We start from the raw sequence: 25,465 nt of genomic DNA, 5'->3' as shown, positions 1-25,465 counted from the left end.
ACGTTGTCACAACTGGTGGTATGGGATCCAGGGACAAAGTCACCACTTACTGGTGAGGTATGCAGGGACAGTGTCACAACTACTGGTGGGGCATCCAGGGACGTTGTCACAACTGCTGGTATGGCATCTGGGGACGTTGTCACAACTGGTGACATGGGATCCAGGGACAAAGTCACCACTTTCTGGCGAGGTATGCAAGGACATTGTCACAACTACTGGCATGGCATCCAGGGACGTTGTCACAACTGGTGACATGGGATCCAGGGACAAAGTCACCACTTTCTGGCGAGGTATGCAGGGACGTTGTCACAACTGGTGACATGGGATCCAGGGACAAAGTCACCACTTACTGGCGAGGTATGCAGGGACATTGTCACAACTGGTGACATGGGATCCAGGGACAAAGTCACCACTTACTGGCGAGGTATGCAGGGACATTGTCACAACTGGTGGCATGGGATCCAGGGACAAAGTCACCACTTTCTGGCGAGGTATGCAGGGACATTGTCACAACTGGTGGTATGGGATCCAGGGACAAAGTCACCACTTGCTGGTGAGGTATGCAGGGACATTGCCACAACTGGTGACATGGGATCCAGGGACAAAGTCACCACTTACTGGCGCGGTATGCAGGGACATTGTCACAACTGGTGGCATGGGATCCAGGGACAAAGTCACCACTTTCTGGCGAGGTATGCAGGGAAATTGTCACAACTGGTGACATGGGATCCAGGGACAAAGTCACCACTTTCTGGCGAGGTATGCAGGGACGTTGTCACAACTGGTGACATGGGATCCAGGGACAAAGTCACCACTTTCTGGCGAGGTATGCAAGGACATTGTCACAACTGGTGACATGGGATCCAGGGACAAAGTCACCACTTTCTGGTGAGGTATGCAGGGACATTGTCACAACCACTGGCACGGCATCCAAACCATCGATCTTAACAACCAGCAACCTGTCACAGGTTGAGACATGTCTTAAATTTACGTGGCAGAAAAAGAAACAATGGCACCTTATTTGTTATTTACAAATATTTATTTCTCAAGTAACGCATCACACACTGTAATTTGACACCTGCATCCTAACTCAATGTACAAGTGACCCACTTTGTACTCCTGAGAAAGCAGACTTGAGTAGAGTACAACACACCTGTCTCTCAATCAGCCAATTTTCAAGCTAGAACAACACAAGAGTTCTAAAGTCTTTGGCAAAACCTCCACTATAACGAACCATAAATTCTGCGATTCCTTTGCTCTTCTAAATATTCCTCCATCTTTTCCCAACCGGTCTTTTCCGGAGGGTAGTAATGTTTTGGTGGTTGTCCTTCCCGTAATCTGACAAAGTAGTGCGTGTATCTGTGGTCGATGATTCCAAATCTCGGTCCCATGTGCTTGCGGTAACCCTTGATCGTAATTGCTTTCCCAACAAAGGAATCAGCTGGAAAGAAGGAAGAACAATTGAACATCCATGTACCAGGACTATGTAGCAAGTCCATTTCTAACAAGCTTTTAGTTTTACCACACAAAAATTGATGATTTACCAGGAGGATCAAGTTTCGTATTTTGTAATGAATTTCTGCTGTTACTTTTAGTTGGTAGTGTGTCCCTTTTTAGATAGCAGGTAGGCATACCTACCTATCCATAAATTGGACCTGTATTCGACATTATAGTCATTTATCGCGATCTCTTGAGCTTCTTCAAGAACCTGTGACAAGTAAGAGAAACAACGTAAGATTTATGATGTCACAACTCTACCAAATCTTGATTCATCTTCAACAGCAAACAAAGCAACATATAGCAATTTTTAGATGATCATCTTGCTTGGCAGATACTTGCCTTTTTTATTCCTCGCAAATAATGGTATACAAACCTCTTTTACTATTTTGGATCCCTTCTTCACGTGAAATGTCATTTGTTTTAAAGCCTCATCGATGGACAAACCGCGGATCTAATGAAAAGAGAAAGACTACGTCAAACTGTGAATCCATCATCTTCTTCTCGTCTACATTCACTCAGATACTTCTATACAACAGATGCACTTGAACATCATTGCCATTTATGCTCTGTCAAAGTTTTAAAAACTTCTTTTCAATTGGTGGAGCATGTTCGCCATCTGAGAACCTCCACCGTCCATGTCACAACTGCAGCCATAGTTTTCATTGGCTTTAAGTTTTAAGGGTGGCATATTATTGACATTTTTTATTGGGAATGCAGAAGTAACGCTGCATGAAAAGGTTTAGAGGAGCCATTCAGAGAGCACGTCATTTGAACTAAAAAGACATCAGTCTACAATGACATCAACTGTATTGAATTTCTAGTCTTGTTGGTATTGGCTGTGGTTTTATTGATCATACCTACCATGGCAGCCAAGTACCACAACGTTTTATAACTGTATTTGACATTAGAACGAAGGTGACAGATTTCCTGAAAAGAGAATTTTGATCTTTAAAGAAAACTGACTCAACACAGCAATGAGGACTCAAGTATCTAGAACACTAATATGAGGCATTTCTTTGTCATGGACTTCAGTAGAAAGAAGAGTTACTAGTAACTTATAACAGCTCTTGACCCAACAACTAAAGTTGTTTGATTGTTGTGTGTCCGAAAATGATCAGCTACAGCTACTTTTTGGACAAGGAAAGTATTGAAACATTCTCTGGTAGCAGTTAACCTGTATTGAAAGTCATCATCTTAGGATTACTTACAGCAGGTCTTCTGGGTTCCCCGGGCTTGGTTGGGGGATAAACAACATCATTATATTTTGGCCAAACCAACGGCTCTCTTGGCTGAATCCTGAATGTTTTCTCCAAAGTGTTTGACGTGTGGATGTTACTGGTAAGCTGGATAGCGGCCAGTTGTTTGGTGCAATTTTCCAACAACGACCTGAAAATAACAGAAGGAATCCAGTGGATGATAACTAGTGTACAAATCAACTAGACTTCTTGGCCAGCTGATAAACCTTGGGCAAGTCATCTTATTGCTTGGCACTTTAACGTCATGCTAAGGAAAAATGTTTGTGACTGTTTGTGAATCGTAGCATTCCATTAGCAATCTGAGGAAAAATCAAAGTGCTCATAGAAAGACTAAAGAGTGGCAGTGATTCCTTCTGTCAGTCCACACACCATGCTTACCTTTGTGCAAAGAGACATCTCGATGCATTCACAGCAGAAAGACCTATAAAAAGACAACAGAAAGAGAACCAGGAATAAGTAATTTAAACGTAACCATTTGATGGAAATTAGTGATTCTCCCCAACGGCACGCGGCGCCACCGTAGGGTCGAAAAATTTCAACGCCTGGCAAGGTTGAAAGTTCAAAGCAAATTACAGAATATCTATCAATATTTCAGTACATGTTCTCCATTACAGTTTTTTCACTTATCATTTTTCAGCAATCTGATAACTCGATTAGGCATGATTATTCTCTTATTATGCATAAAAAGATGATTTCTTTCGAAAAACACTCACATTGCCGGAGACCGGCCATTTTCTTTCGTGTACGATTACCGTTGTCGATTCGTAGAAAGTTTGAGTCTAGATGATAAAACATAGAAAAGTTTCTAGTATTTCTTAATGACAAATTCATCATTAATAGGCTAGTTTCTTGAAAGTACTAGATCAACGCGTTTTTTTAACTGGTATTAAGTATACCCGAATCGCGAGAATTAGCTTTATCCGACGGTTTTAATCATTGGCTATAGGTGGCGTTATACCCATGTGTAAATTCTCAGCATTTTTGCAAACATAAAAACTAATTTTTAGAACTTGTAAGAAAATATTCAGTTTTTGTATACCCCTCTATCGATTAATCACATCCTGACAATATATTGAAATGAAACTTATGCCTGAAACTATTTCAAAACATGCTCAAAATGGCGACAAGGCGATGCCCTTGGAACTTTATCGAAATGTAGGCAGGTGTAACAGTAGATTTAGTCCTTGACAACTTTTGTGATTTTTCCGCAATAACTATGATGCTTGATAGAATAGAGTCCTGAGAATGAAGTGACGGGTGTACCTTGTCCATAGAATTATCTGGCTGTCCAATAGATGGTTTGTAAAAATACTTTTCACCCATTTTGTTGTATACACTTGCAATTACCATCAAAATTTATTTTCAGAAGAGTTAGACTATGAACAAGTTGGCCGCCAACAACCTGAAAAAAGGCTTCTGGCCTTGGAAAGATGGACCTTACTCGCAGTTTCCTGATCACTACAAGAGAAGAGTCATTGAGAAGTTCACCAGACAACCCATACCTGTTCACTATGTTGAGGAACCGAAGTGGAAGGTTATTCCAGAGACTGGGGAGCGGTGCGTGCTAAAAGTCACAACCTCTGTCCAGAGAAATGCTACATGTGCTGCACTGTCCAATCAGTGATTTCAAGAACTTCATTATCATTGCCATATGTGATATCAGAAATGGATAAACCAGCTCGCTTTTTTTAATCCATACTACTTGCTCTGTAGATCCAAAATGATCCGTCAGTTTGGTTATGAATAAGGTGAAGAAATACTTAATGCCTCAACTCATCAAAGCACCAAAATTGTCCTGAAAAATTTCTTGATTTGACCTTTTCCCCCATTGCAGGATTCGGAACCAAACTCCACCAATCCCACTTATATTCCCCAAGGAAGCTCTCGAGGGTCTGTGGGGAGGGGAAGGAATTATACGTGGATTCATCAAGAGGCATAGGTTTGCCAGAAGGTGGGTTTACTCATTAGACAGGACACCAGCTAGACTTTCTTGATAGGATGTTTACCATTTTAAAGTTGAGGGTCCTTGGCCAAGTTTTCGGGGCGCTTCTTGAGCCCTGATTGTGTCCTCCATTAGGTTCCAGTCCCTGAGCTTATTGCTCACCAGCTCATATTGCTCAGTATACATATACAGTTAATGAAGTGATGATCTTTTCTGAATTTCAGATGTCCACATTTTTGGAAACCAAGACTGATCAAGCACACATTATACAGCGAGATCCTTGACCAATGGATGCCAATTACAGTTACTTTCAGGACATTGGATCTTATTGACCAACATTATGGGTTTGATAACTACATATTAAAGGTGATTAAAGGCCCTTGGGCATTTGTCTTTGGGTCGCACTGTCATATCCTGGATTCTGTAGCATTAAGGAACTGGGAGTATCACTCCATCTAGAAAAAAATGGCCCATCGCAGGTTAACTTCCCTGTCATGGTAACAAATTCTGTGACCAAGAAACAGAAAGAAACGTGTTGTTGATAATTCCTGTTTTGCTGTTGTTGATAATTCTTGTTTCTTTCCAGACCCACGAGGTGGACCTGCAGTCTAATCTTGGCATGAAGCTGAAGCGTGAGATGATCATCACATTGTCGAGGAAGTCCATGTATCCTGATGATCCAGTCAAGAGGGAGGAAATATACAATAAATATAAAGAGTTTATTATACCGGTAGGGAAACTTCTCATTGTGGTGACAGCCATATCTTGAGAAACTTGTCTGCTCGAATTTCGGACAGGCATCAAATGACCAAAGATTCATTTACCAGTAGTTTTGATTCTGTTTTTGTCCAATAGATGGCATCATTGAAAATGGAAGAGCAGCTTTGAGGGCAGGAAATGTCCTTGTTTTCATCGATAAACTTGATTTCCGTTTTATTGCCACTGGAGATGGTGCAGGTTGTGATAATGTCTTTGATTGAAGACTGAGCTTGATGTGATGATGTCTTTATAACATGCCAAGATTTCCACAACATATGAATCACCTAAAACATTCAAATAAGAATAGATTTCATTTTAGATATATCTTTATTTACATAGATAATTTGTGTATATACATATTTACATTAATTTACAATACTTTTACCTCTTTGGTTTTACATATTTGGCTTCATGAGAATCTCACACTCAGATTCAAATCTCTTCTCTTAAGCTTTAAGCTTTTACGAAATAAATGCAATATTATGAAATTCTTATAATTGCAACAGATACCATTCATCGTTCACATGTCTGACAAGTTTTAATGACACTCTCAAATTGTTTTCTTGTTGACCTGTATGGATTGTAAGACCGACTTGTCCATGAAATATGAAAATTGTTGACTAGGTGGAGTCTTTTATCATATAGCACCAATATTTCAGCACATAATTATCACTAGAGTTCATATGAATCCAGCATCGCCATGGAACAACTTTGCCAATTTACAACTTCCAAGGCTTTTTGACAGCTTGGTTTAAAAAAGTAACAACCTTTGGGTTTCTTGGAAATGTTAGCAAAGTTTTCACTTGGTTTTACTTTGAATTCACAGTTCACACAATTGTCTTTAGATATGTGCGAGCGTCTTGATCTGATTAATAGAGTCCTTGTCTTTGCGATGAAACAAGCTACTGAACACTTTCAGCTTCTTCTTGATGTCTTTCTTCTTCTTGTACACCGTGTGACGATCGTTCGATAACTTATCATCGCTTTCGGAACTCGATTTCTTGCCGCGGATCTTGCTGTTTGAACGTTGTACGATTTTGAAGATATTTCCTCGAGTAAGTTTTCGTTTCGTCGGTAGAACTATAGGTGAAGGTGGGCCATCCGGAGATGGAAACAGCTGCTTGCGAATATTCTGCGGAGAATTGTCACTATTCACGATAACAGGATTCATGAGTGTTTCGTCTTCATCCTCAGAAACGCAGGGTGAGTTCATCGGCACAGCAACAGGCGACTGAACACAAGAGTCTTTGGACGAGATTGGGCTGATGCCAAGATTGAAGAGCATTTGCGATTGTGGCGGGTTCAGAATCGTGATGGCAGTCGATTCTTCACTGATGGACGTACAAGTACTGGCAGGCGTGGCGTATGGAGCAATGAGTTTACTGCTGTCGTGGACGCTGGAGTCTGGCGTTGGTTCGGCACTGGTGACGGGGGTGTTGTAGAGGACCGGGTGGACTTGGATGGCGGTGTAGGATGACTGGGACGAGTTGTGACTTCCCATCCCGCTGCTGCTGCTGTTGGCACTGCTTGTAACAGATTCACAATAGTCTCTCTGGGGGGCACCTTGGAAGTTCATCTCACACATCGTGTGCCTATTATCCTCATAGTCACAAGTCGTGTCCTCGGGAGTTTGAACACTTGTGATATCGGGAATGGACTCTCGTGTAACTTCCAGTGACATCGGAACAGGAAGGGAACACTTTGGCTTATTGTCTGTGTTTGGTTTGAGCGATTGTTTTTGACTGGCACTATCGATGCTGCTGGTGTCTGCTTGACTAGAATCAACGCTGCTGTTCAGTGTGTGTGTACTCTCGAAGCCACTCTCAGATAACTGATCCATGTGAAGTTCAAACAGTTTCGAGTTCTCCAGCATCGTCAGCGTATCCTCAAGGTAGAACGAGCAAGGCTCACCAAGGGCAAGGTGAACATCATGATCGACACACTTCTGATGCTTGGGGAAAGAGTCATTCAGTGAAACGTTCAGTGGCACCTCGACGACATCAACGTGATCATCCTCGGATAGAGCGTAGTGCCTGGACACGTTCAGTTGATCGGAGTGTACCTCGGAACCGTCATCTTGGCACTTCTTGAATTCCTTCTCGATATGTGCGATCAGAGCAAAGTTATCGTTATACGTCATGTTGTGGTCGACATTTGGGTAGTTCTCAACGTTCTCGAGTTCTTTGAGCGTAGCTTTGAACGAATCTTCAGTGATGTCGAATGCGAGTTGTGGCAGCCATGGCAGTTTTAAGACAGGTTCATCACGGTTATCCTCAGAAGCGACACTCTGCGTACTCTCTTCAATCTGGACCATCTGTGTACTATCCATCGCTGCTCTGCGGGCCTGACGTTCCGTCTCGTAATCCACAAACACCTCGTTACTGTTCTCCAACCATAAGCTAGTGTCACTATCACAGGAATAGGCGGAGCCAATATCGGACGGTGTAAGACAATCATGGGGAACAGAATCTGCAAATGACACTTGGCGACGGATTGGTTTCTTTCTGAATTGTTCTCTTTCAGAGTCGGAACTGGAGTCAGTAGGCTTTCTTGCCCCGTATTTCATCGGCGTGGGCGGTTTCTTCGAGAAGCGTTTGACACGTGGTTTTTCATCATGATCGCAAGAGTTCGTCTGACTAGAACACGATGCACAACTGCTATCCGAAGTGCTGCTGACATCCTCGAAACGTACTTTCGTCTGCCGGCGAGGAGTGGTGTTGATCTGCGTGAGTTCGTAACTGTAGGCTCCGAGTGGTGAAGGGCGTGTCCCGAGTGTTGTATCGGTTGCCAAGGAAACGTCACAGCCATCGTCATTCCTAGGCGAATCAGTGTTGACCCTATCAGGATATGGGATCTCGACTGAAGTAGAACAGGCATGATAGTACGATGAGTTCTTGAGGATTCCCTTCTGACGTAAGTTCTGGCGGGCCGTGTTGTTCAGCATCGACTTCTCGTTCTGGCTGACGTTTTGTTTGTTACGTAGGTGACGGTTCAGTGTGACGGCTGACGTAAGTTGTTCTTCGGCATCATCACCACAAGGTTCAATGTTCGTATGCTGCGTGAGATTGCCAGCGAACGTACTGCTGAGTACTGGCATAAACCCGTTGTAACTTCTCAAGGAGGTCTGGTCGAAGAACGTACTCTTATCAAGAATGCTTGGCTCGGCTTGTTTCTCGGTGGCTGGCTCGATCACGTAGGTCTTGTTCATCACACGTTTCGATGTCTTTCGGCTGCGGTTACGACCTTGACGACTTGAGGCGCTGCTGGTCTGGCTATAGTCGCTATCGCTCTTGGCACAATCAGATGGGTACAGGCTGCTCTCTGTTTGCGTGTAAGAAGACTCTTCATCATGAAATCTGCTGCTCTGCGACAGTGGAATACAGTACTTGTTTAGCTGGAGCGGTGGGAGACCGAGTCCTAATTTCATGGTTCGGGCTTGATGGTTGCGGTTGAGGTTGGTTTTGGCGTACGTTTGTGAATACTCGACGCTGCTGGCTTCGGTGCTGTAGTTGTTGTGACGGTTGGAATCGAGTTCATCGAGCTGTGACATGATCTTAGAGAAGAGTGATTGGACGTCTTGGATGTCTTTCTTTAGGATGAGTTCATCTTGGACCAGAAGAAGCTGCAATGGAAATGGCAATGATAAGTTTTTATGTATGTGATATCATCGGCAGGCATAGAATAATTGGACTTTTTTCAATTCTCTTTTCAGGCTGGCATATAAGTTATGTTGCTGCTCTAAGTAATATTAACACTGAAATAGATTGTAAGAGTTCAAAAACGTCTGCTTACCATATCTTTCTTGGCTTTGAAGAACGCTGACTCAAGTGACTCGCTCTCGTTGCTACTCTGACTGCCGCAACTGCTACCGTGGCTGAATCTCTGGAGGCTGGCACTGCACTGGGAAGTCCCCATCTTAGCTAAAAAGATAAAGAAAGACAATCATAAGTATGGCTGTTCAAAAAGTATAGGATATCTTTGATTGGATTCGATCTTTTAAGTGCTGAAAATGGAAAGGGGAATTGGCTGCAGAGGTAGTCTTTCTCAATTCTGAAAAAGGAATATTTTGATATCATGTATTGTATCTGAATCTGAAAGCTCTGAAAAGGAAATAGCATGACATAGGAAGGTCTCTGAGGTTTCTGAGTTTGCTATTTGAATTCAAATTTCAAGAATTTTTTTGCCATTCATTTTGTGACTCTACTGTTTGAAGATACATGTACTTCTTTCTTTCTGAATTCAGAACATATTATTCGACATGCAATGAATTTCTTCCCTGTAGAGGACAACAGGATTAATCTTTGGGAACAACAGTTTGGTGTCTTGCTCAGTCTGACAGGACGCGTGCATTAGGACCCCTACTACTGAAATGAATTGAAGCGCTACTCAGTAAAGTTTTGCAAACTGTCCCGAGTGACCATGAGTTAATTTCTATCCCCAGATACACAGAACTCAAGCAGGGAGGGACAATGGTATGGCATTTGAACAAAGATTTCTATAAAGTTTATTACGGCCCCCAGTATTCCCATTATTGGTTATAAGAAAAGTTTTTTACACTTATTTACACTTATTTACACGTATATTTGTATTGTTGCAAGTTAAATGTGTGTTTAACACAAAAGTTATCTTTCTTAATAGGTCCCAGTTCCTATCCTAGGGCCCAAGGCACCCACAGGAACTTTTGATAAGGACAACAGAAGAAGTTCTACCACAGATGTACATGAAAGTTAAATGAGGGCTCCAGCTCTCTGATGTAGCTCAACTAGTGACAAAAAGACTGGTGAAATGCATGAATAAGTAAAATGATTATCTGACTATGTCTGCATTACTGATAACAAGGGACCCACACTTTAAGACTTGTGAAATGTATGAATCAGTAAAACAATCATCTGGTTAAGTGTACATGAGGGGCCCCATTCTAATCACATGATGATGAAAAGAAAGCCATTGCGATAGTGAAAGATTACTTTGATTTGGTCATCAATAAAAAGTCCCAAAGATTTCCAGAAAGCATACAAGGATTTATCAGTCTAAACTCTACTTTTATATTTATCTTTCAACTGTTTTTTTTAGATAATCCAAATAAATTGCAATTGGAAAAGGAGATTTGTCTACACACTACTAACACAACACAATATTTGAATTAGAGAAAGTGGAAATTCTGAACTCTACTCACGTCCATCATATAAACTGCTAGGCAGGGTGTAAAAGCTACAAGCTGAATGGTAATAATCCATCTTGAAAACCAGACCAGGTTTACTAAAGTAATCCGAATGTATCACAAAATATGGTTGAAATTGATCTGAACTGCTAGACTGCTTGTAATAGAATAAATCCTTCTGCAGCCAACTTGGATTAAAAGGGTGCATGCAACTTGTGACAAACAAATGCTAATTACCAGGCCTCTGCATTTCTTTTCCTGAACTGTGATCCAGTCACCTGAACTGTGATCCAGTCAGATTTATGTTGTTCATCAATTACTTTGCTAATTACCTGATCTATTGTCTGGGGAGTGGTGTGGTGAGTTCTTAATTAAAATCAGTAGTCTTTGAAGACAAGATGGAGTATGATAAACAATTAAAAAGTTAGATAATTAGAGGTAATTAAGAAAGTGAACATAATTCATTTGTACTGTGACATAATAGCTTGGGATTCTGAATTTTGATGAAAGCATACACTGAGTGATATTGAGCTTCTATCATTGATTTCTGATTTAATTTTTTTTAAAGAGGAAGTTAAGAAAATAATTACCAGTATTTGATATTATCATTGATGTATTTGATGGTTTTGTCTGAATTGGTTTTACATTGATATGGAGGTTTTCATTGATGCATGCAAGATTAATCACTGAGCAAACATCAGAATTTGTTAAAGCTGACAGGTCACTGCAGCTTGGTCTAAGCTGGTTAAGTTTGTTTGGAAGAGGTCGAGGAGTCATGACAAACTGATTACAAAAATGACTGTGTGTTGCCAGCCTGTTTTGCCTTGACATTTTGAAAAGGTGAGAAGATACTCAGTATTGTCAGATTTACCACAAATAAACCCTCAAAATATTTTTCTCTCATATAAGTATTTCAATTTGAATTTTAAAGTTTGTAAGTTAATTACGTTGGATTAAGATATAAAAGTTAAGATATTTAGTTTATTTAGTTATATGAAGAAATGAATATTGTAATATGATATTTATCATAAACTCAATTACAGAACAATTTCAAAATGTTCTCAACAAATAATGAATGCAGTTGATTTAGGATTTATGGCAAAAGGCGAACTAATGATTTGTCACTCATATTTTATTTCAAAGCTATATGTGTTTGATCCTTGAGTCTTTGATAAAAGCGATTTGATATGTTCACTGAAGTGGAAATTTAATTTGTTTACTCAAGCATTGCTTTCAAAGTTAATACAATGATGTTAAATGTAATTGAGGGGATGATGTGTGCCATTCTCTCGTAATCAGTTCAACAAGTTGAAAAGAAGCTTATCTTAACGTAGGTGGTTTGGAAAATTATGAATAGAAGTTGAAATTTCAGTGGAATTAACTTTGTGATAGGTGTGAGTTAAAAATATCTCGTGAAAGTAATGAATAAAGATTGCTTTATTTTGGAAGTGACATCGTTTGCCAGTTACCAAACAAGCTCTTTTGTTGTAAAATATTGGAGATTTTGCTTGACATGATTGACAAGAAATATACAAGAATGGATTTAGACTAGAAATATTGGCACAAAGATGGTGCTCAGGGCAAAAATGTATAGGACTTTGTGGCATACAAGTGTCTATCAAGGTTGCAGTAGGTATGTTTAATAAAGGATGGCGTTTATTTGGGGTCATAATTCTAAAAGTTGAAAATTTGTGACAACAATCAATAAATGGGACAAGTAAAATGGAGGAGGGACAAATATCAGAACAGAATACAAAACAGAAATATTGGTGAAAAATGAAAAATATGGAATCATAGAGAAATTGACTAGGACTGGAACATACCTTTGGGGGTCCTCATAGTTGCAGATAAGTATCACTTAGATAATCCAAAATTAGACACAATATAAGGCTTGGAATTGAATTGGAGGTACAGCCTAGTCTTTGGTGGATCTAGAACTGTACTATTGAGCTGTAGATGCATCAATGATCCAGTTAAGATTTCCAGTCCTTATATACCAATTTCTGAAGACAGCTCACTTTTTCTGACAAGTGGCGTGAGTGATTGGTAGAACAATAGGCCCATCTGCCCAAATTCTTAATTACTTTCACTAATTAGTGGCGTGTGGTGTGATTGTGTTGAGTTAATTACTGATGTTCTCTTATTTATTTAGTTATTAGTTAATCAGATGCCTGCTTTTGCTCATTATGATATCAGGAGTTAACTCTTTGAGGATGACACTGATTAAACTTATGTAGTGTAATAATTTTGATGATTTTGAATAGTTGAGTTGTGTTTACTTTTTTTCGACATGATATATTTACAAAAGAAATTGAAATCACTTATCATCAAACCATTGTTAATAAATCTTGTGTATGATCAGTTTGATATTGATCAATTTGATCATTTAAAGAGTAAATACACAATTTTTTTACAACCTTAAAATGAAATGCTTCACTCTAAAGAGAAAGTTTTGATTTTCTCAAATAAAATTGTCCAATTTATCACGCTTGCATATAATATTTGTCAATAAAAACATTGGATTTTACTTCAATCATTTGAAAGGTACATCAAATAGACAGTTTGACTCTTTGAAATTATCATGTGATTTTAACATCATTCCTTTCGTCAGTTGTTGCCAAGTTTCCTACATGCTAAAACAACACCGGGTGCATCAAAGATATGTTGGCTGGAAGGAGACAAGATCAAAAAACCAGTTTCTAGACACCAAATTAACTGGTGCGATTTCAAGCATTGGTCGTGTTTATTTTATGTCAATTAAGTTCAGGTCCTGTGATGGTAAAGTCTTCCGTGCTGTTTTAAATCAGGCCTTGATACGACTTTTAATTGCTCATTTGGAACAATGCAGAAATAACACAAAATTGTGTTGTGTGATCATCAAAATATTTTGGTGCAACAATCCCCACATCAAAGATTGCCTAAAATCACATGTAGGTCTATTGTTAGTCAGCACATGGACAACTATGTTGTCTGTAAAATACACATAGGTTTTAATGGCTTGTCTTCCTTTATCATCAAAGGAATGGATTACCGTATTACACCGCTATTGCAATTAACACAATGACAACTCATTTTGGTAAACTATAGAAAAGACGTCACATTTTGCATTATAAATCTGTTCTATTCGATGAAAAATTCCTCATAAATTTGACGTACTTCTATCAGGTCACCGCATTAGGTGAATAAAAGATATCTTGACATATAATAAGCCATATGTGATGTCAGTTCGTGACTGTGATAATAAAATGTTGGTGTAAGTCACCTAAATTTGTTGTCTGATCGCGTTGGGTGACAAGAAAACGTGACGAAATCTAAAGAAACTGTGTAAGCACTATTTTGGCTTGACACCTTTGGGTCACACTCGATATTCTCAGCCAGTTCAATGCATTTGTAAACATCTGAGTCTTGTGTCGAAGTATTTCAAAGATTTCATCACATTTTGTTAGTTTCATTCACGTAAATGTTGGATTGTGCCTTTGGAATGTAAAAAATGTGGTTACCCACATGGCTAAATGTTGTTGGCCATGGCTGGTGATGGGATTTTGAATTCACAAGCTTACGTTATCATTCGATTGCTATTAAAACAGCATGCAGTTATTATTTTCTTCTATGGAATTTCACTATGATAACAGTATATTCAGAGGAGGACAGCTTGCTGCCATCTCACTTTGATGTGTCTCTTGTATTTTTTCACAGACAGAAAGAAAATTCTACAAATTGTGTGTGATTGTTGTCAGAATGATCATGTATCTTTTAGAATAACATAAGTGTCTAAGATGGACAGCTTGCCTGCATTTTTTGTTTTTTCAGAAATGTGTGGCCAAACTACCAATTCATAAATGTTGTTAGGAACATGCTAATTCTCATATAAAAAGTAAATAAAAGGCAGTTGTTCATAGCTGGGTGTTCAAGGCAGGGGGTATCCTGACATCATGTGTCAATGATTTGCCTGTCGGGAGGGGGCATTCTCACCCTGAAGTGGTGATGGGTTAGCCATGGGTGTTCTCTTTTAGACAGGTGGTCTTCTGATCAGGTCATACAGAGTTATCAGTGGTCATGTGGCCAAAAGTGACAGTTTTGTCTTGATCAGATTGGCACCCTGTTGATACTGTAACACCTGATCAAAAGGCCATTGATGTGCTTAGAGTGAAGTGGGAGAGAGAATCAAAGACCATCTGTATACATATAATGTCTGTGCTCTCTCAGTAGTAAAATTTACAAATCCATGACATAGCCAGATCCAATTATCCTCTTACTTCAGAAAATCTTTAAAGTTGACCATGAACTAATGTCTTTGTAATTGACCAAGATTTTGAGTGTGAAGTGCCAGGGTGCCCCTCTCTTTTTTCTGAATCCTGGATCCGCGGCTGTTGTGTGAATGTGATGATTGCAAAATCGAATCTTATCCTGGCTTGAAACCAGTTCCCACTTTCCAGTCCAGCTATTTGTGATAAAAAATGGCTGTCAGGTTGAGTGTCAGCTGCCAGTCTTGCTAAGGACGGTCAGGGCCATTCAATCCTATTCTGTTCCAAGCCAACGAAATATTATTTTGTTAATATGCTTATCATGAAGACAGTGAAAGTGCGCTGTTCACCACCATTCATTTCTAACCAGTGCTTTGCCCTGCAGCCACGTTTAATTGGTACTTGTAACTTTCCTGAATCTCATTTAGCGACTCAATACATACGTGCTAAGTTCAATCAAGCAGATACTAAAACGTATGAAACTCCGATAAACCATTACGGCAGTTTAAAAAGAAGCAATATACTGAAAATACCCTACAAATAAACTTGATATTGATGTTTACTTATGAGGGAGATTGACCTTGCACAAAAGTAACCGGATCGGGGCATCGGAACGACAGCGCCAGCTAACTCTGCCGAGCACGCTTACACGTTTTGCCACTTTCCTGATAATCCACAATTAAATCTGACATTATCGGCAAATAAATATTCGTCGTCTTCTCGTCTACGGATGCCATTCAGGATATGCGGAAACTTGAATGGCCGCAGCCAAACAAGCATGCGCCAGCATGAAATCAAAGCCTCAGGCGATAATCGTGTCTTGTATTGAATTCAAAATTTTGTTGTTCGAAGGTGTTCATGAAATTTTCCGGACAGTGTTTGTATCAAGTATATTACTTGGCGTAGCTGGGGGGGGGGGGGGGGCAGGTTGGGCAAATCCCTCCTAGAAGTCACCAAAAAATTTGTTTTTGGGCCGAAAAAGTTCAAAAAGTGTCATATGCCCCCCCCCCCAAAGCCAGCTCACTATGTCATTTTGATCAAGAGGATAGGCTTCTTGCCAATGCTCGAGCTTTTTGAATCAAACAGCCCAGTATTTATTTAACCCAAATATGTATGACTTCTACTTTTGGGTGTAATTGTCAAGAAAGAATTGACTATTATTCACCAAACAAATTGTAGTTTTGATATTTCATTGAAATATCATCATGTTCTGTGCACTTGCTTGTACAAGGTGTCAGAAATTTGTCAATCATAGAGAAAGTTGTCAATAAGAAGAAAAGAGATGTCTCAGTGATTGACCTAGGTTTTGATCGGAATTGAATTTGAGAATAACTTTCCTTCAGCGGCAGTGTTTGTAGAAATGTAGGACTGCTACATGGCCAAGTGTTATGAAAAAGGTTCTTGATCTCAAATTAGCTATAGTTGGTTTCTGATCTTTTCATTTAGACCAGAGCGACTGCTCAGAATACTGAATTAGGGTTTGACACGGTGACTTCAAATGTCTTTCCTCGTGTAGGTGTGATAGATATTTGTCTAAAGGCGGCTGTCAGGGTGTGAAGTTGGCCTAGTTTGATTAATATTGATGAGATTTCCGTCCTTTATACTTGCAATTTGTATCTAATTTGTTTGCGAGATTTCTGTTTGAAGTCAACAACAAGTTTGAACCTCATGTCAAGTGTCGACAAAAAACAGGTTTCTGTGATGTTTGAAGGCATTTCTGTAGCGGAACAATCCCCAGTCCGGTGCAGAAGAGTCAAGGCTCTTAAAGCTACCCCTAGGGAGTGTGCCACCATCAGTGACAATTACACTTTGAATATCAGTCTAGTTGCTCCGTCTTCCCCAGGGATCGAGGAGCAACTGTTCACTTGGATCAGGTATTTTACCTTGGCCAAGACAAAATGTAGTCAAATAATCTCAGTTATACATCTCAATCAAATGACAAATGTGGCAAGTAAAGTAAAGAGTCTTGCCAAAGATCATAAGCGATGTGTCAGTGTAATGTACTACCAGCCACAAATTGAAGTGTATAACTTCCCCCTCATGCTGTAGTTGCACGTGTGTCAATTTCAAGGGTTTGAAGTGGCAGTTGAATTTATTCAATGGTATATAAAATGGCCACTTGCATTTGTGAGTGGTCGATATCTCTGGCTGGGTGTTAGCTACTTGAAAAGAGCAGTTTACCATGAGTAAAATATTGACTAAAATTAACTCGCTCAAAAATGCAACAAAGTCTGTCTAGATTCGAAGCACTGTTACAATATCATATTCAGTTGGATATATGATCGAGTTGGTTAGGCGTAGTGAGTATGTTCTCCACCAGGGAGTAGTTCATCACATCACTTGGACGGCGCCTTGCCCTTAGCAAGGCCCCCATGCGGCACTGACAATCTTATAACTGCATCTAATTCAAAGGCTGGCAATTGCCTGCGGTGACAGTTGGGTATATCGAACCAAAGATGTTCAGATAATGAGTCGACATCTTTCAAAACAAAGGCCCGATCCCATCCCTCTACTGCCCTTTCCATTAAAGTACATTAGCCACTATCAATCATAAAATCAACATTTAGACGAAAACTGTGGTAAAATATTTCTTTCTCTGCATGTATATGTCCATGTATCATTGTCAAATAGTTGAGATTTAGGTTTTGATAATCCTGGCTGTTCATGAACTACCATTAAAGTTGTCAGGACTGACATAGAAGTAACAATGGAATTTATTGTACAAAATTTGGTGCACTTCCCACAAACTTAGGTCAAATGACATTTTGACATATGTTGAGATCGCTGAGATATGCCTTTTGTAAGTTGAGATTTTTGTCGAGTTGAGATCTACACGGTTAGAGGAATTCATATACATGTATCAAAGAAAAAGGGCTGTCTTAAAAACATGTCCAGGGCTATCTTAAATGAAGGGGGGAGAGGTAGAGGTTTTGGCAATAATCAAACCCACGACCTTAGGTTAGGAGTACGGCATGCTGCCCATGCATTCCCCTGCCAGAAACTCAGGTCTGAATACTTCAAGGGGTCCTCTGTTTTCAGTGCCGGCATCAACAGTTGTGTGGAGGCCTCATATCTGGATTGGTCAGTTCACATTCTTACCTTCTTCAGCTTCCAAGTCAGAATCACCCGAAATCGTCAAATTTTGTTCCACTTTCTGGTCTATTTCTGAATAATGTGCAACTTCATTGCAAGAACATCACACAATCCGAAAGTCAGTGACAATGTATGCTCCTTGTTCCATTTTGAGATCCATCCCTATTAATTCTTTCCAGATGACACTCAGTGAAGTTTGCTGTTCAACATTCTGGGGGGTTGAATTCACCACTTTCAAAATACTCCGTAATTCTCTTGATTTCGTCGTAATCTTGTCCCCGCATCAACAAGACAAAAAAATGACAAACCAAATTCTGTATTATAAATCCATCAATCGTGATCGACGCCCTGACACAGCACGCTTGTCACTGTTCATATCGCAACTAAACAGCCCGTAAAGTCATCGCTCTTGTCCATTCAGACATCGTGAACAGGATCAATGAAAACCTGTGGCTGCCTGCGCGTCATTCATCAAAGTTTGAAAGAGGCGTTCTCCAGATGAACCATCAAATTGTTGCTTTGTCGTGGCTGTATCATTCAGAGGTTGAAGTCATGAAGAAAGGTACTTACCGCAGTTGAAAATCCATTTTGACCGTGTTTAGGGAAGGGTATTCTTGTGCTTTATCGTCGTATGGTAAATTAGCTTGTGTCATATAAGACGTCACAATGCTAAAATTCCTGTGCATGATTAATGGACGATTTCACTCAAAAGCTTGCCTTGCAGTTTGTTATCGTTTGTATCTGTCTGTCGTTTATCAATCATAACATCTGTCCTCACAAGTTTATGAGTGTTATTAGCTGGGAATGTCACACTGTCTTTGTTTGAAACAGCTCGATATCGATGTCGATTGCTTTTCATTTTTCTATCAAAACCAATGTTTTCTATGAGACGTACATGGTCAAAAACACATTCTGATAGTCATCACGTGTTTTCGAAAACTTTTGATTTCACTAAATCGTTAGCCAGGGACCTTGGAATCTTTACTCTTTTTCCCTTAGATTTGTACAGACATCAATGTGTTGATGACATTATCCTTTCATCAGTATAGCTACATGCACTCCCCACTCATTCATGGCACAGAACGTGCTATATATCTTCAAAAATAAAAACTTTCTGTTCACCTTTACGCATGTTTTTGCTGTTTTATCAGCGGAGTTTTGTCTACAGCACGACATGGGAGTTCCTGTGGTTCCTTTCAGAACTTTTCCTCACTTATTCTGTTTACCTTAGCAGCTTACACTTTCTTTGAGATGTTTAAGAAACATGTCCTTTTCACTTTTGGTGCACCCCAGGACTTCTTATACCCAATGGTTGTTTGAGGCTTTTCAGGTGACTTTCTCGTTATCGAAAAGAAGACATTCTGTGTCTTGCAAGAAGCCAATCAGTTGAATAACTTAACAAATATATTGTCACGCAATTCATCGCAGGGTGCAAGCCGACATTTTCTTATCTGACGGTAAAATCACAAAGCCATCTTTCAATTTCTTACATACCGGTACTTTCTACGTCCAGATAGGGCATTAAACTCGTAAGAATGAATATATGATATTGGAAAATCTATATATGTATTGTTATACATCTATGATATACCAGTTTGTTAGGTTAAAAATATCTCGAATTTGGGCTTCAGTGGTGTTGGTGTACAGCCATTTTTTCCTTGGGTTGGTTTAACTCTCACTCAAGTATTTTAACTCCTAATGTGCATGGCCAGGCAGAAATTAGGCAACAGAGTTCTCAATCCAGGCAAAGTAAATGGTACTTAATGTCAAAGTTCCCAATGTTTCAGTTATTTTGTAGGAAGCAGCTACACCAGATACTGACTGGCGGTTACGCCATGAACCTTAAGTGTCGGCCAGGGGTACTATACACAGCCAAAACCTTGCGGTACCGAAAGAGTTAACTAATGCTAAGTGTAGTTTAGGTCAGTTGGTCGGGCAATGAACCCGATAACATCTACTAAATTTCTTAATTAGCCGGACCAACCATTGAGTTATTATCATCCCAAATAATGTCTAAATTCGTCGCAAACAGGACAACTTCTTGTGACCCGCCCAAGTCTTTCGAACTTGCGGAAGCGTTGGTAATATATCCTGAATGGCCTAAGCGTGAAATAATGAATTGACAATATGAACACTTGAGATTGAGATTGCCTCCTAGCCTAATGTTTGGTGCAATGTCACAATATATAACCCTCACCCTTTCTGTGAACAGTTTCGATCTGGGAAATTTGGTCTAAACAAATATTCTAAACAAAATTTCTTAATTAGGCCGGCCCACAAGTTTTTGAATAGCAATATCAGATTTCTAATTATAGTTATTAGCATGTGATAAGATCTAGTAACGACTGTTTTATACTGGTGATAATCACACAAACCAACAGGGTTTTGCCTATTGTCATCTTTTTGGGCCATGCCCCTAGATTATCTCAGAGATGACAAAACCATATGACTACTTCTGCGCAATGTCTTCTGCATGGTTGCCAGTTAAATTGTGATCTATTTTCGCACCCAGTATAAAGCACAAATCAGACCTTTTCAAAATACTGAATGAATGAAACCGTCTAGAAATTATCAATTTTGTGAACATTTATCGGTTAATCGAATGAAAGTAGCCTAATCCCCTGAACCATAATCTGTATACACTATTTATTGTGTTGATGTTTTTCCCCAGGTTTTTTTTTACAGTTATAACTTATATACTGGCCATGGGCGTTAATAATTTCCTCTTTGATTAATCAAGATATTTCTATCACTTTTGTAGAAATAGCAGTTGCGATATATGATATTGATATTGTGTTATTTCCTTTGAATAATAGCAACAGTCCCTGATATTGACACTTGATTTGTGGCGGTGTTTGTATTTTTTCCTCGATTGCTCTAGCTCTCAACCTTTTCATACTGTTTAATAAAATTCTGAGAGTTGATGGTAATACCATTCTTGATGATCGATCACAAAACCAGTGCTGGGTGCACTCTGCATGAAGCCATTCCTTGACACTTGTTTTCATCCCCTTGAATGATTTAGTTCTAATGGGATTAGAATAACACGTTTTCATTAAAATAAAGTCCAATGGGGCAAAACTGTGCAGACCGCCAAGTCAAATGGGACATTAAATCAAATGTTCAAGGAGTGTGGAGAAATTAAAGCATTTTGTTACATTCATGGTTGGTCAACAACTTGAGATGTCATTTGTAACTACCAACAGACTGGAACTTAACACACGAAAGGTGTTGATAAATGCTCAGGACGGTACCAATTGTACTCATTGAATTACTGTAACGGGATTTTCAAAACACAGTTGGCCCCGAAGAGGTGCTATGCACAACAGCAGATGTTACTTCTGATCACTACTGTAAAATTTCCAACTTACTTCTTTGTTTCACTTTCGGATTATAATCTATCCAGTTTCCCCAGTTGTGTCTCTTGAACTTGCTACTGGGGCTCGAATCCACTTTGAGACTCACTGACCTCACCAGGCCTGCTGAGAAACTTTCCATGTTTGACTGGGTGTCCCACTGAATCACCTTCTCCTCGGGTGTGATATCCAAGTTTGAACACGCATTGAAGCTGAGTGTCCTCCTCAGCCCAGAGACCATGTTTCCGTGTTTGTCAAACATTTTCCCTTCTCAGTGAAAAATCTCAGGGAGTAAATTTGGATAGCGCACTTTGTACTCTGGTAAACTATTGCCGTGTCTGTGGAGCATTTTTAGAAAAGTATATCTGAGTGATGGCTCTGGAGATTTTGGTGGGAAAGGATTGTTGTAATGCAACACCTTGCTCTAAAATATTCAAGTTTCCCCATGTAGTACTAGGTTTCCCATTTGATATCATCAACACAGATAATTGGAGAGAAAAAATTAAGGTTTCAGCCAAAATTTGAGTCCATATCGAACAGTGCTTTGCTAGTAAGATTTCATCCCTAGATTGAGGACTTCAAAAAGATATATATCACAAAGTCTATCTCCAAGATTGAAATTTGAGAAGTGCCTCCAAGGAGAAACAAATAAAGAATGTGAATTTTCTAAAGTGCCTTGCAGGTTTGGCAATGACAAAATGTGTCCATGTGACACCTCTGCTGACTACGAATTGAACGCCCCTAGGTTGGAGATTTAATTTTCCTGTATAAACATCTCCATTGATATTTTAATAGGCCTACTTGGTTCCTTGATCTCACTGTTGGTTCTTCGACACAGCGATTTTGAAATATCAAGCCAATTATATTGGTTACACAATAGGATAAATGGCTCTAATGGGCATTTGAAGTTTCCACTTTGTCGATTTTGATGTATCATGTTACGTTTGAGGACTTGGAAAATAAAAATCTAAAAATTTACAATTGTATTGGGGAAGTATTTTCGAAACTTGTATTCATTGCATTAAAGATGATATTTGACTCTATATCAAAATGTGCGGTGATGCACAGCAAGGGTAGACACATTTTAAAGGACGCAAAAAACTAATAATGAAATGTTTCATCATGCATATCATGGTATTTCTAATGAACGAGAAGATATAATTCTTGTCTGCCTCTTGGGTCATTGCATCAGATTCACGGTCCTGAATTTGGTGCAAAGACCACAGAGTTGAGCCAACCGAGTACGAATAAGGCTCTCTGAGCTGATTTTTTTTTTTTAGTTGATGTATATCTTCCTATGTCTTTTTGGAGGTATCCCGTCAATTGAGAAAGGAGAAAAAACAGTTGATGTGATTTTCTAAGGTAGATGTAACTTGCCAATCCATGGTGACTATATTAAATGGAGGATGCAGGATTATAACCTGTATCTTCAATTGTTGGTTGCAAGGCAACGCAACAAAAAAATATCGAAACATGCTTTGGGGTCGGCTGAGGTTCCCCATCAGAAACAAACTCAAGGACCTCATTATTAGGAAGAATCTTCCAAATGTTATCGTATTGTTATCAAAATATAAACTCATCTTAAGCCAATAATCTGAATAATAGAAAAGTAAAGAGTGTTCAGTATAAGACTTGTTGCTGCTTGTAAAGTCTTTAGCATCGGAGCCTAGAGGGCATAAGGTAATTGAAATATTTTTGATATGTCGCCGCAGAGATCATGTCTGTCAAGTTCAAGGAATTTGGGAGTGGATCTTTATTTAGATGTCCTAATTTAACCCTTTGAAGGTTTATGCCTACTGGTAGGCTGGTGTCACAAACAAGAAGTAAATTGAAAGGCTGCCTATGGGCGATATGATTTGGAAATTGCAGTTTCTGATGGTTATCTTGGATTTCAGGTGAAATCAAAGGGCCTCTTAGATGGGAGAGTACATGCATTTTTCAACAGGTTTTGGATTGCCCATGCATACAACTGCCTGTTAAGCGATTGAAGCACCCGTAGTAAATTTTATGGGGGCGACTTCAATTATTCGGGTCAGGGTTAAATCTCTAATTCATTATTTAGGGCCCCAATTTAGAGCTTGTTAGCTCTCTAATAACAACTCACCATTGAACTTTCGGTTTATGTCGGCTTTACTTTATAAACAGCTAAATTGGAAGTACCTTTAGTAAATATTACTGTCAGTCTTGTTTGGAAGTAATTTCTAGGCAATAAAAGCCAACAATGTCTTGCTAAGTGGAGATATTCCGTGAAATTTCATAGGCCAACTTTCCTCTAGAATTGCCCTTCATGGGCTGTGTTCACAAACATTATTTACTTTTCACATTTAAAGTGCTACGCTGAAATAAAGGAGAGTTAATGAAATGTCAACAAACCTCTTCAAATAATAGTTAAAGTCATATTTTCAAAAATACTTGCACCTAAATATCTCATTAAGCTTTGACAAGTCTTTACTGAGTGTTTCGAAGCATTCCAATCAAATGAAAACCTTCTTGAAATGTGCATCCTCGCATACAAGGGTTGTCATACATGCTCCTCCCCTTGCATGTTATTGAGGAAACCGCTGAATGAAAGTGACATGCGCTCAAGATGCAGTGTCTATCTCGTGGTTAAGAATGATCTGACAATCATAAATACAAGCTTTGTCATCTCTCATCAATTTATGTTATTACCGATTTAATCTGATTAGTATGTTTGCCTAAGATAGCCTGGTGACAGCGATTATCCTATTAATCATACCGGTATCATTGATTTCAAGAGCAATCTGCTTCTTTCAATCGGTTGGTTTAAGTGCTCGATCGCTGATGACACCTGTCGTCGTTCAAGTGATGTGTGAAAATGAGTTTGCTGTGCTGCCATCTGTAGGGGCACAGTCCAGTCACAGTATTCCTCTCCACTTTTGTCTGTCTTTGCCACTCATTTTGAATCCAAAAGACTTGGCCGCGGCCTTTGTGAATCCTCTCAGTTCAGGCTGTCCATCGTCTGTCCCTGAAGGTGCTGCCATCTGTAAGGGAAGCAGTCGGTCATTTTTACCCAGTATCCTCCTCCATATTAAAGGGGGAATATAGGGAGGAGCTATATTGTCAGCGTATTCATATTCAGGTGACTAATATTCAGTTTAACATTTTCTTTGTGGTTTCTTAGTTTCTAGCTGAGCGCTGCCTTTAAAATCGATTTCATGGTCTTCTAATTCTAGGAGGAAGAAGCGGAATGGTTGGGCCTCACCTTCTCTGAGGCGGTGAAGAAGCTGAAGGAAACTGCGGAGAGGGAGAAGTGGCTAAGAGAGAAACCATTAATGCAAGAATATCTGAAACCACTCATTGAAAGTCTTCAAGTAGAAGGTGGGTAAAACTTGGGTTCAGTTGGGATTGAAATCGCAATAGAGTGATGATTCAGTCAGACGATACATTTGTCCATTTCATGTGCAATTTGATGATGTAAATTTGAAGGCAACCGGGCTGTGCACTGCTGACGGCTTGGTAATAATGCAATGAATACCTCTGTTAGTCATTTCACTGAAGAGATGTCATTTCTCCACTGTATCGATTTAACATTTGCAGAGGAAGAAGAGAAGAAAAGGAGCATGAAGGATTGGATAAGCAGTATGTTTAAAAGCAAGTCGGATGTAAAACCTGGAGATGACAAGAAGAGCTGAGGAGCGTGTGTCTGTGATAGGAAAGACATTTCATACATTTCAACTCTAATGAAATAAACTGTGAGCAGTTACGAGAGTAGTTCTTGGACTCGTCTCTGAGAGTGTTTTAGTTTGAGCAAAAATGTATTTACACTACAGCAATTATGGTCACTGTGTTTGAAAAAGGGAAAGGCTGTTTTTGAGCATGTTAGGCATCAAGGAAATAAACATTTTATTTCATAAAAAGGTGTTAGTTTTGTGAATTTGTTTCATGTATTAAGAACATGTCAGCCTGTCCTCTTTCGAGGGGTAAAGTGATGCTGCGAAATCCTCTCTCAGTCACAGTAGATTACAGTCAGATGGCTGTATTTAGTCACAGCGAGGTCTACCTATCTCCTTCTGTGGTCTGGAGTGATCAAGAACCATTTCCGTAGCTTAAGAATGGGTCCTCATCATGCCAGGGGTTCAGTCTCTCTGTCTTCGATCTGATCACAACCAAGAAGCTCGATAGAACTGCCTTGA

General features: G+C 39.5%; 3 protein-coding genes across 5 annotated transcripts; 1 reads left to right on the top strand and 2 right to left on the bottom strand.

The window, feature by feature from the left end:
* Window positions 1-1,029: 1,029 nt before the first annotated feature.
* On the bottom strand, window positions 1,030-3,509 carry LOC135493340 (large ribosomal subunit protein uL22m-like). Its single transcript, XM_064780630.1, has 7 exons — window positions 3,470-3,509; window positions 3,135-3,177; window positions 2,709-2,886; window positions 2,362-2,427; window positions 1,874-1,951; window positions 1,639-1,708; window positions 1,030-1,441 (listed from the first exon to the last, which is right to left on the bottom strand). Exons 1-7 carry the CDS (start codon window positions 3,486-3,488, stop codon window positions 1,224-1,226), a joined length of 672 nt encoding a protein of 223 aa, XP_064636700.1. The 5' UTR covers window positions 3,489-3,509; the 3' UTR covers window positions 1,030-1,223.
* Window positions 3,510-3,702: 193 nt separating this feature from the next.
* On the top strand, window positions 3,703-25,162 carry LOC135493339 (large ribosomal subunit protein bL28m-like). Of its 2 annotated transcripts, none has more exons than XM_064780628.1 (7): window positions 3,703-3,768; window positions 4,123-4,313; window positions 4,591-4,707; window positions 4,923-5,064; window positions 5,285-5,428; window positions 24,506-24,650; window positions 24,870-25,162. In XM_064780628.1, exons 2-7 carry the CDS (start codon window positions 4,135-4,137, stop codon window positions 24,962-24,964), a joined length of 822 nt encoding a protein of 273 aa, XP_064636698.1. In that variant the 5' UTR covers window positions 3,703-3,768; window positions 4,123-4,134; the 3' UTR covers window positions 24,965-25,162. The 2 variants fall into 2 exon arrangements, with proteins under 2 accessions (XP_064636698.1, XP_064636699.1); XM_064780629.1 differs by having other exon boundaries at window positions 3,717-3,768; window positions 4,126-4,313.
* LOC135493321 (uncharacterized) lies at window positions 5,810-22,154 on the bottom strand. 2 transcript variants are annotated; one of them, XM_064780580.1, is made up of 3 exons: window positions 21,327-22,154; window positions 9,250-9,377; window positions 5,810-9,079 (listed from the first exon to the last, which is right to left on the bottom strand). In XM_064780580.1, exons 1-3 carry the CDS (start codon window positions 21,571-21,573, stop codon window positions 6,299-6,301), a joined length of 3,156 nt encoding a protein of 1,051 aa, XP_064636650.1. In that variant the 5' UTR covers window positions 21,574-22,154; the 3' UTR covers window positions 5,810-6,298. The 2 variants fall into 2 exon arrangements, with proteins under 2 accessions (XP_064636650.1, XP_064636651.1); XM_064780581.1 differs by lacking the exon at window positions 21,327-22,154 and adding an exon at window positions 17,962-18,486.
* Window positions 25,163-25,465: the final 303 nt, after the last annotated feature.

This window comes from Lineus longissimus, chromosome 9, assembly GCF_910592395.1.
Source record: "Lineus longissimus chromosome 9, tnLinLong1.2, whole genome shotgun sequence".
NCBI classification, from domain to species: Eukaryota; Metazoa; Nemertea; class Pilidiophora; order Heteronemertea; family Lineidae; genus Lineus; species Lineus longissimus.
Note: the sequence above shows the minus strand (reverse complement) of the source record. Positions and strands in the feature narration are given on the sequence as shown.

Bases quoted from the DNA above. Each gene is read 5' to 3' on its own strand.
- LOC135493340 (XM_064780630.1), bottom strand. The intron at 1,709-1,873 runs GTTTGTATACCA...TACTTGTCACAG, and splicing joins GATCCAAAATAGTAAAAGAG to GTTCTTGAAGAAGCTCAAGA. The intron at 1,442-1,638 runs GTAGGTATGCCT...CCTTCTTTCCAG, and splicing joins CAGGTCCAATTTATGGATAG to CTGATTCCTTTGTTGGGAAA.
- LOC135493339 (XM_064780628.1), top strand. From the start codon at position 4,135: ATGAACAAGTTGGCCGCCAACAACCTGAAAAAAGGCTTCTGGCCTTGG. The intron at 5,429-24,505 runs GTAGGGAAACTT...TTCTAATTCTAG, and splicing joins ATAAAGAGTTTATTATACCG to GAGGAAGAAGCGGAATGGTT. The intron at 24,651-24,869 runs GTGGGTAAAACT...TAACATTTGCAG, and splicing joins TGAAAGTCTTCAAGTAGAAG to AGGAAGAAGAGAAGAAAAGG.
- LOC135493321 (XM_064780580.1), bottom strand. From the start codon at position 21,573: ATGTTTGACAAACACGGAAACATGGTCTCTGGGCTGAGGAGGACACTC. The intron at 9,378-21,326 runs GTAAGTTGGAAA...TTATCTTTTTAG, and splicing joins TCCGAAAGTGAAACAAAGAA to CTAAGATGGGGACTTCCCAG. The intron at 9,080-9,249 runs GTAAGCAGACGT...TTTCCATTGCAG, and splicing joins TCAAAGCCAAGAAAGATATG to CTTCTTCTGGTCCAAGATGA.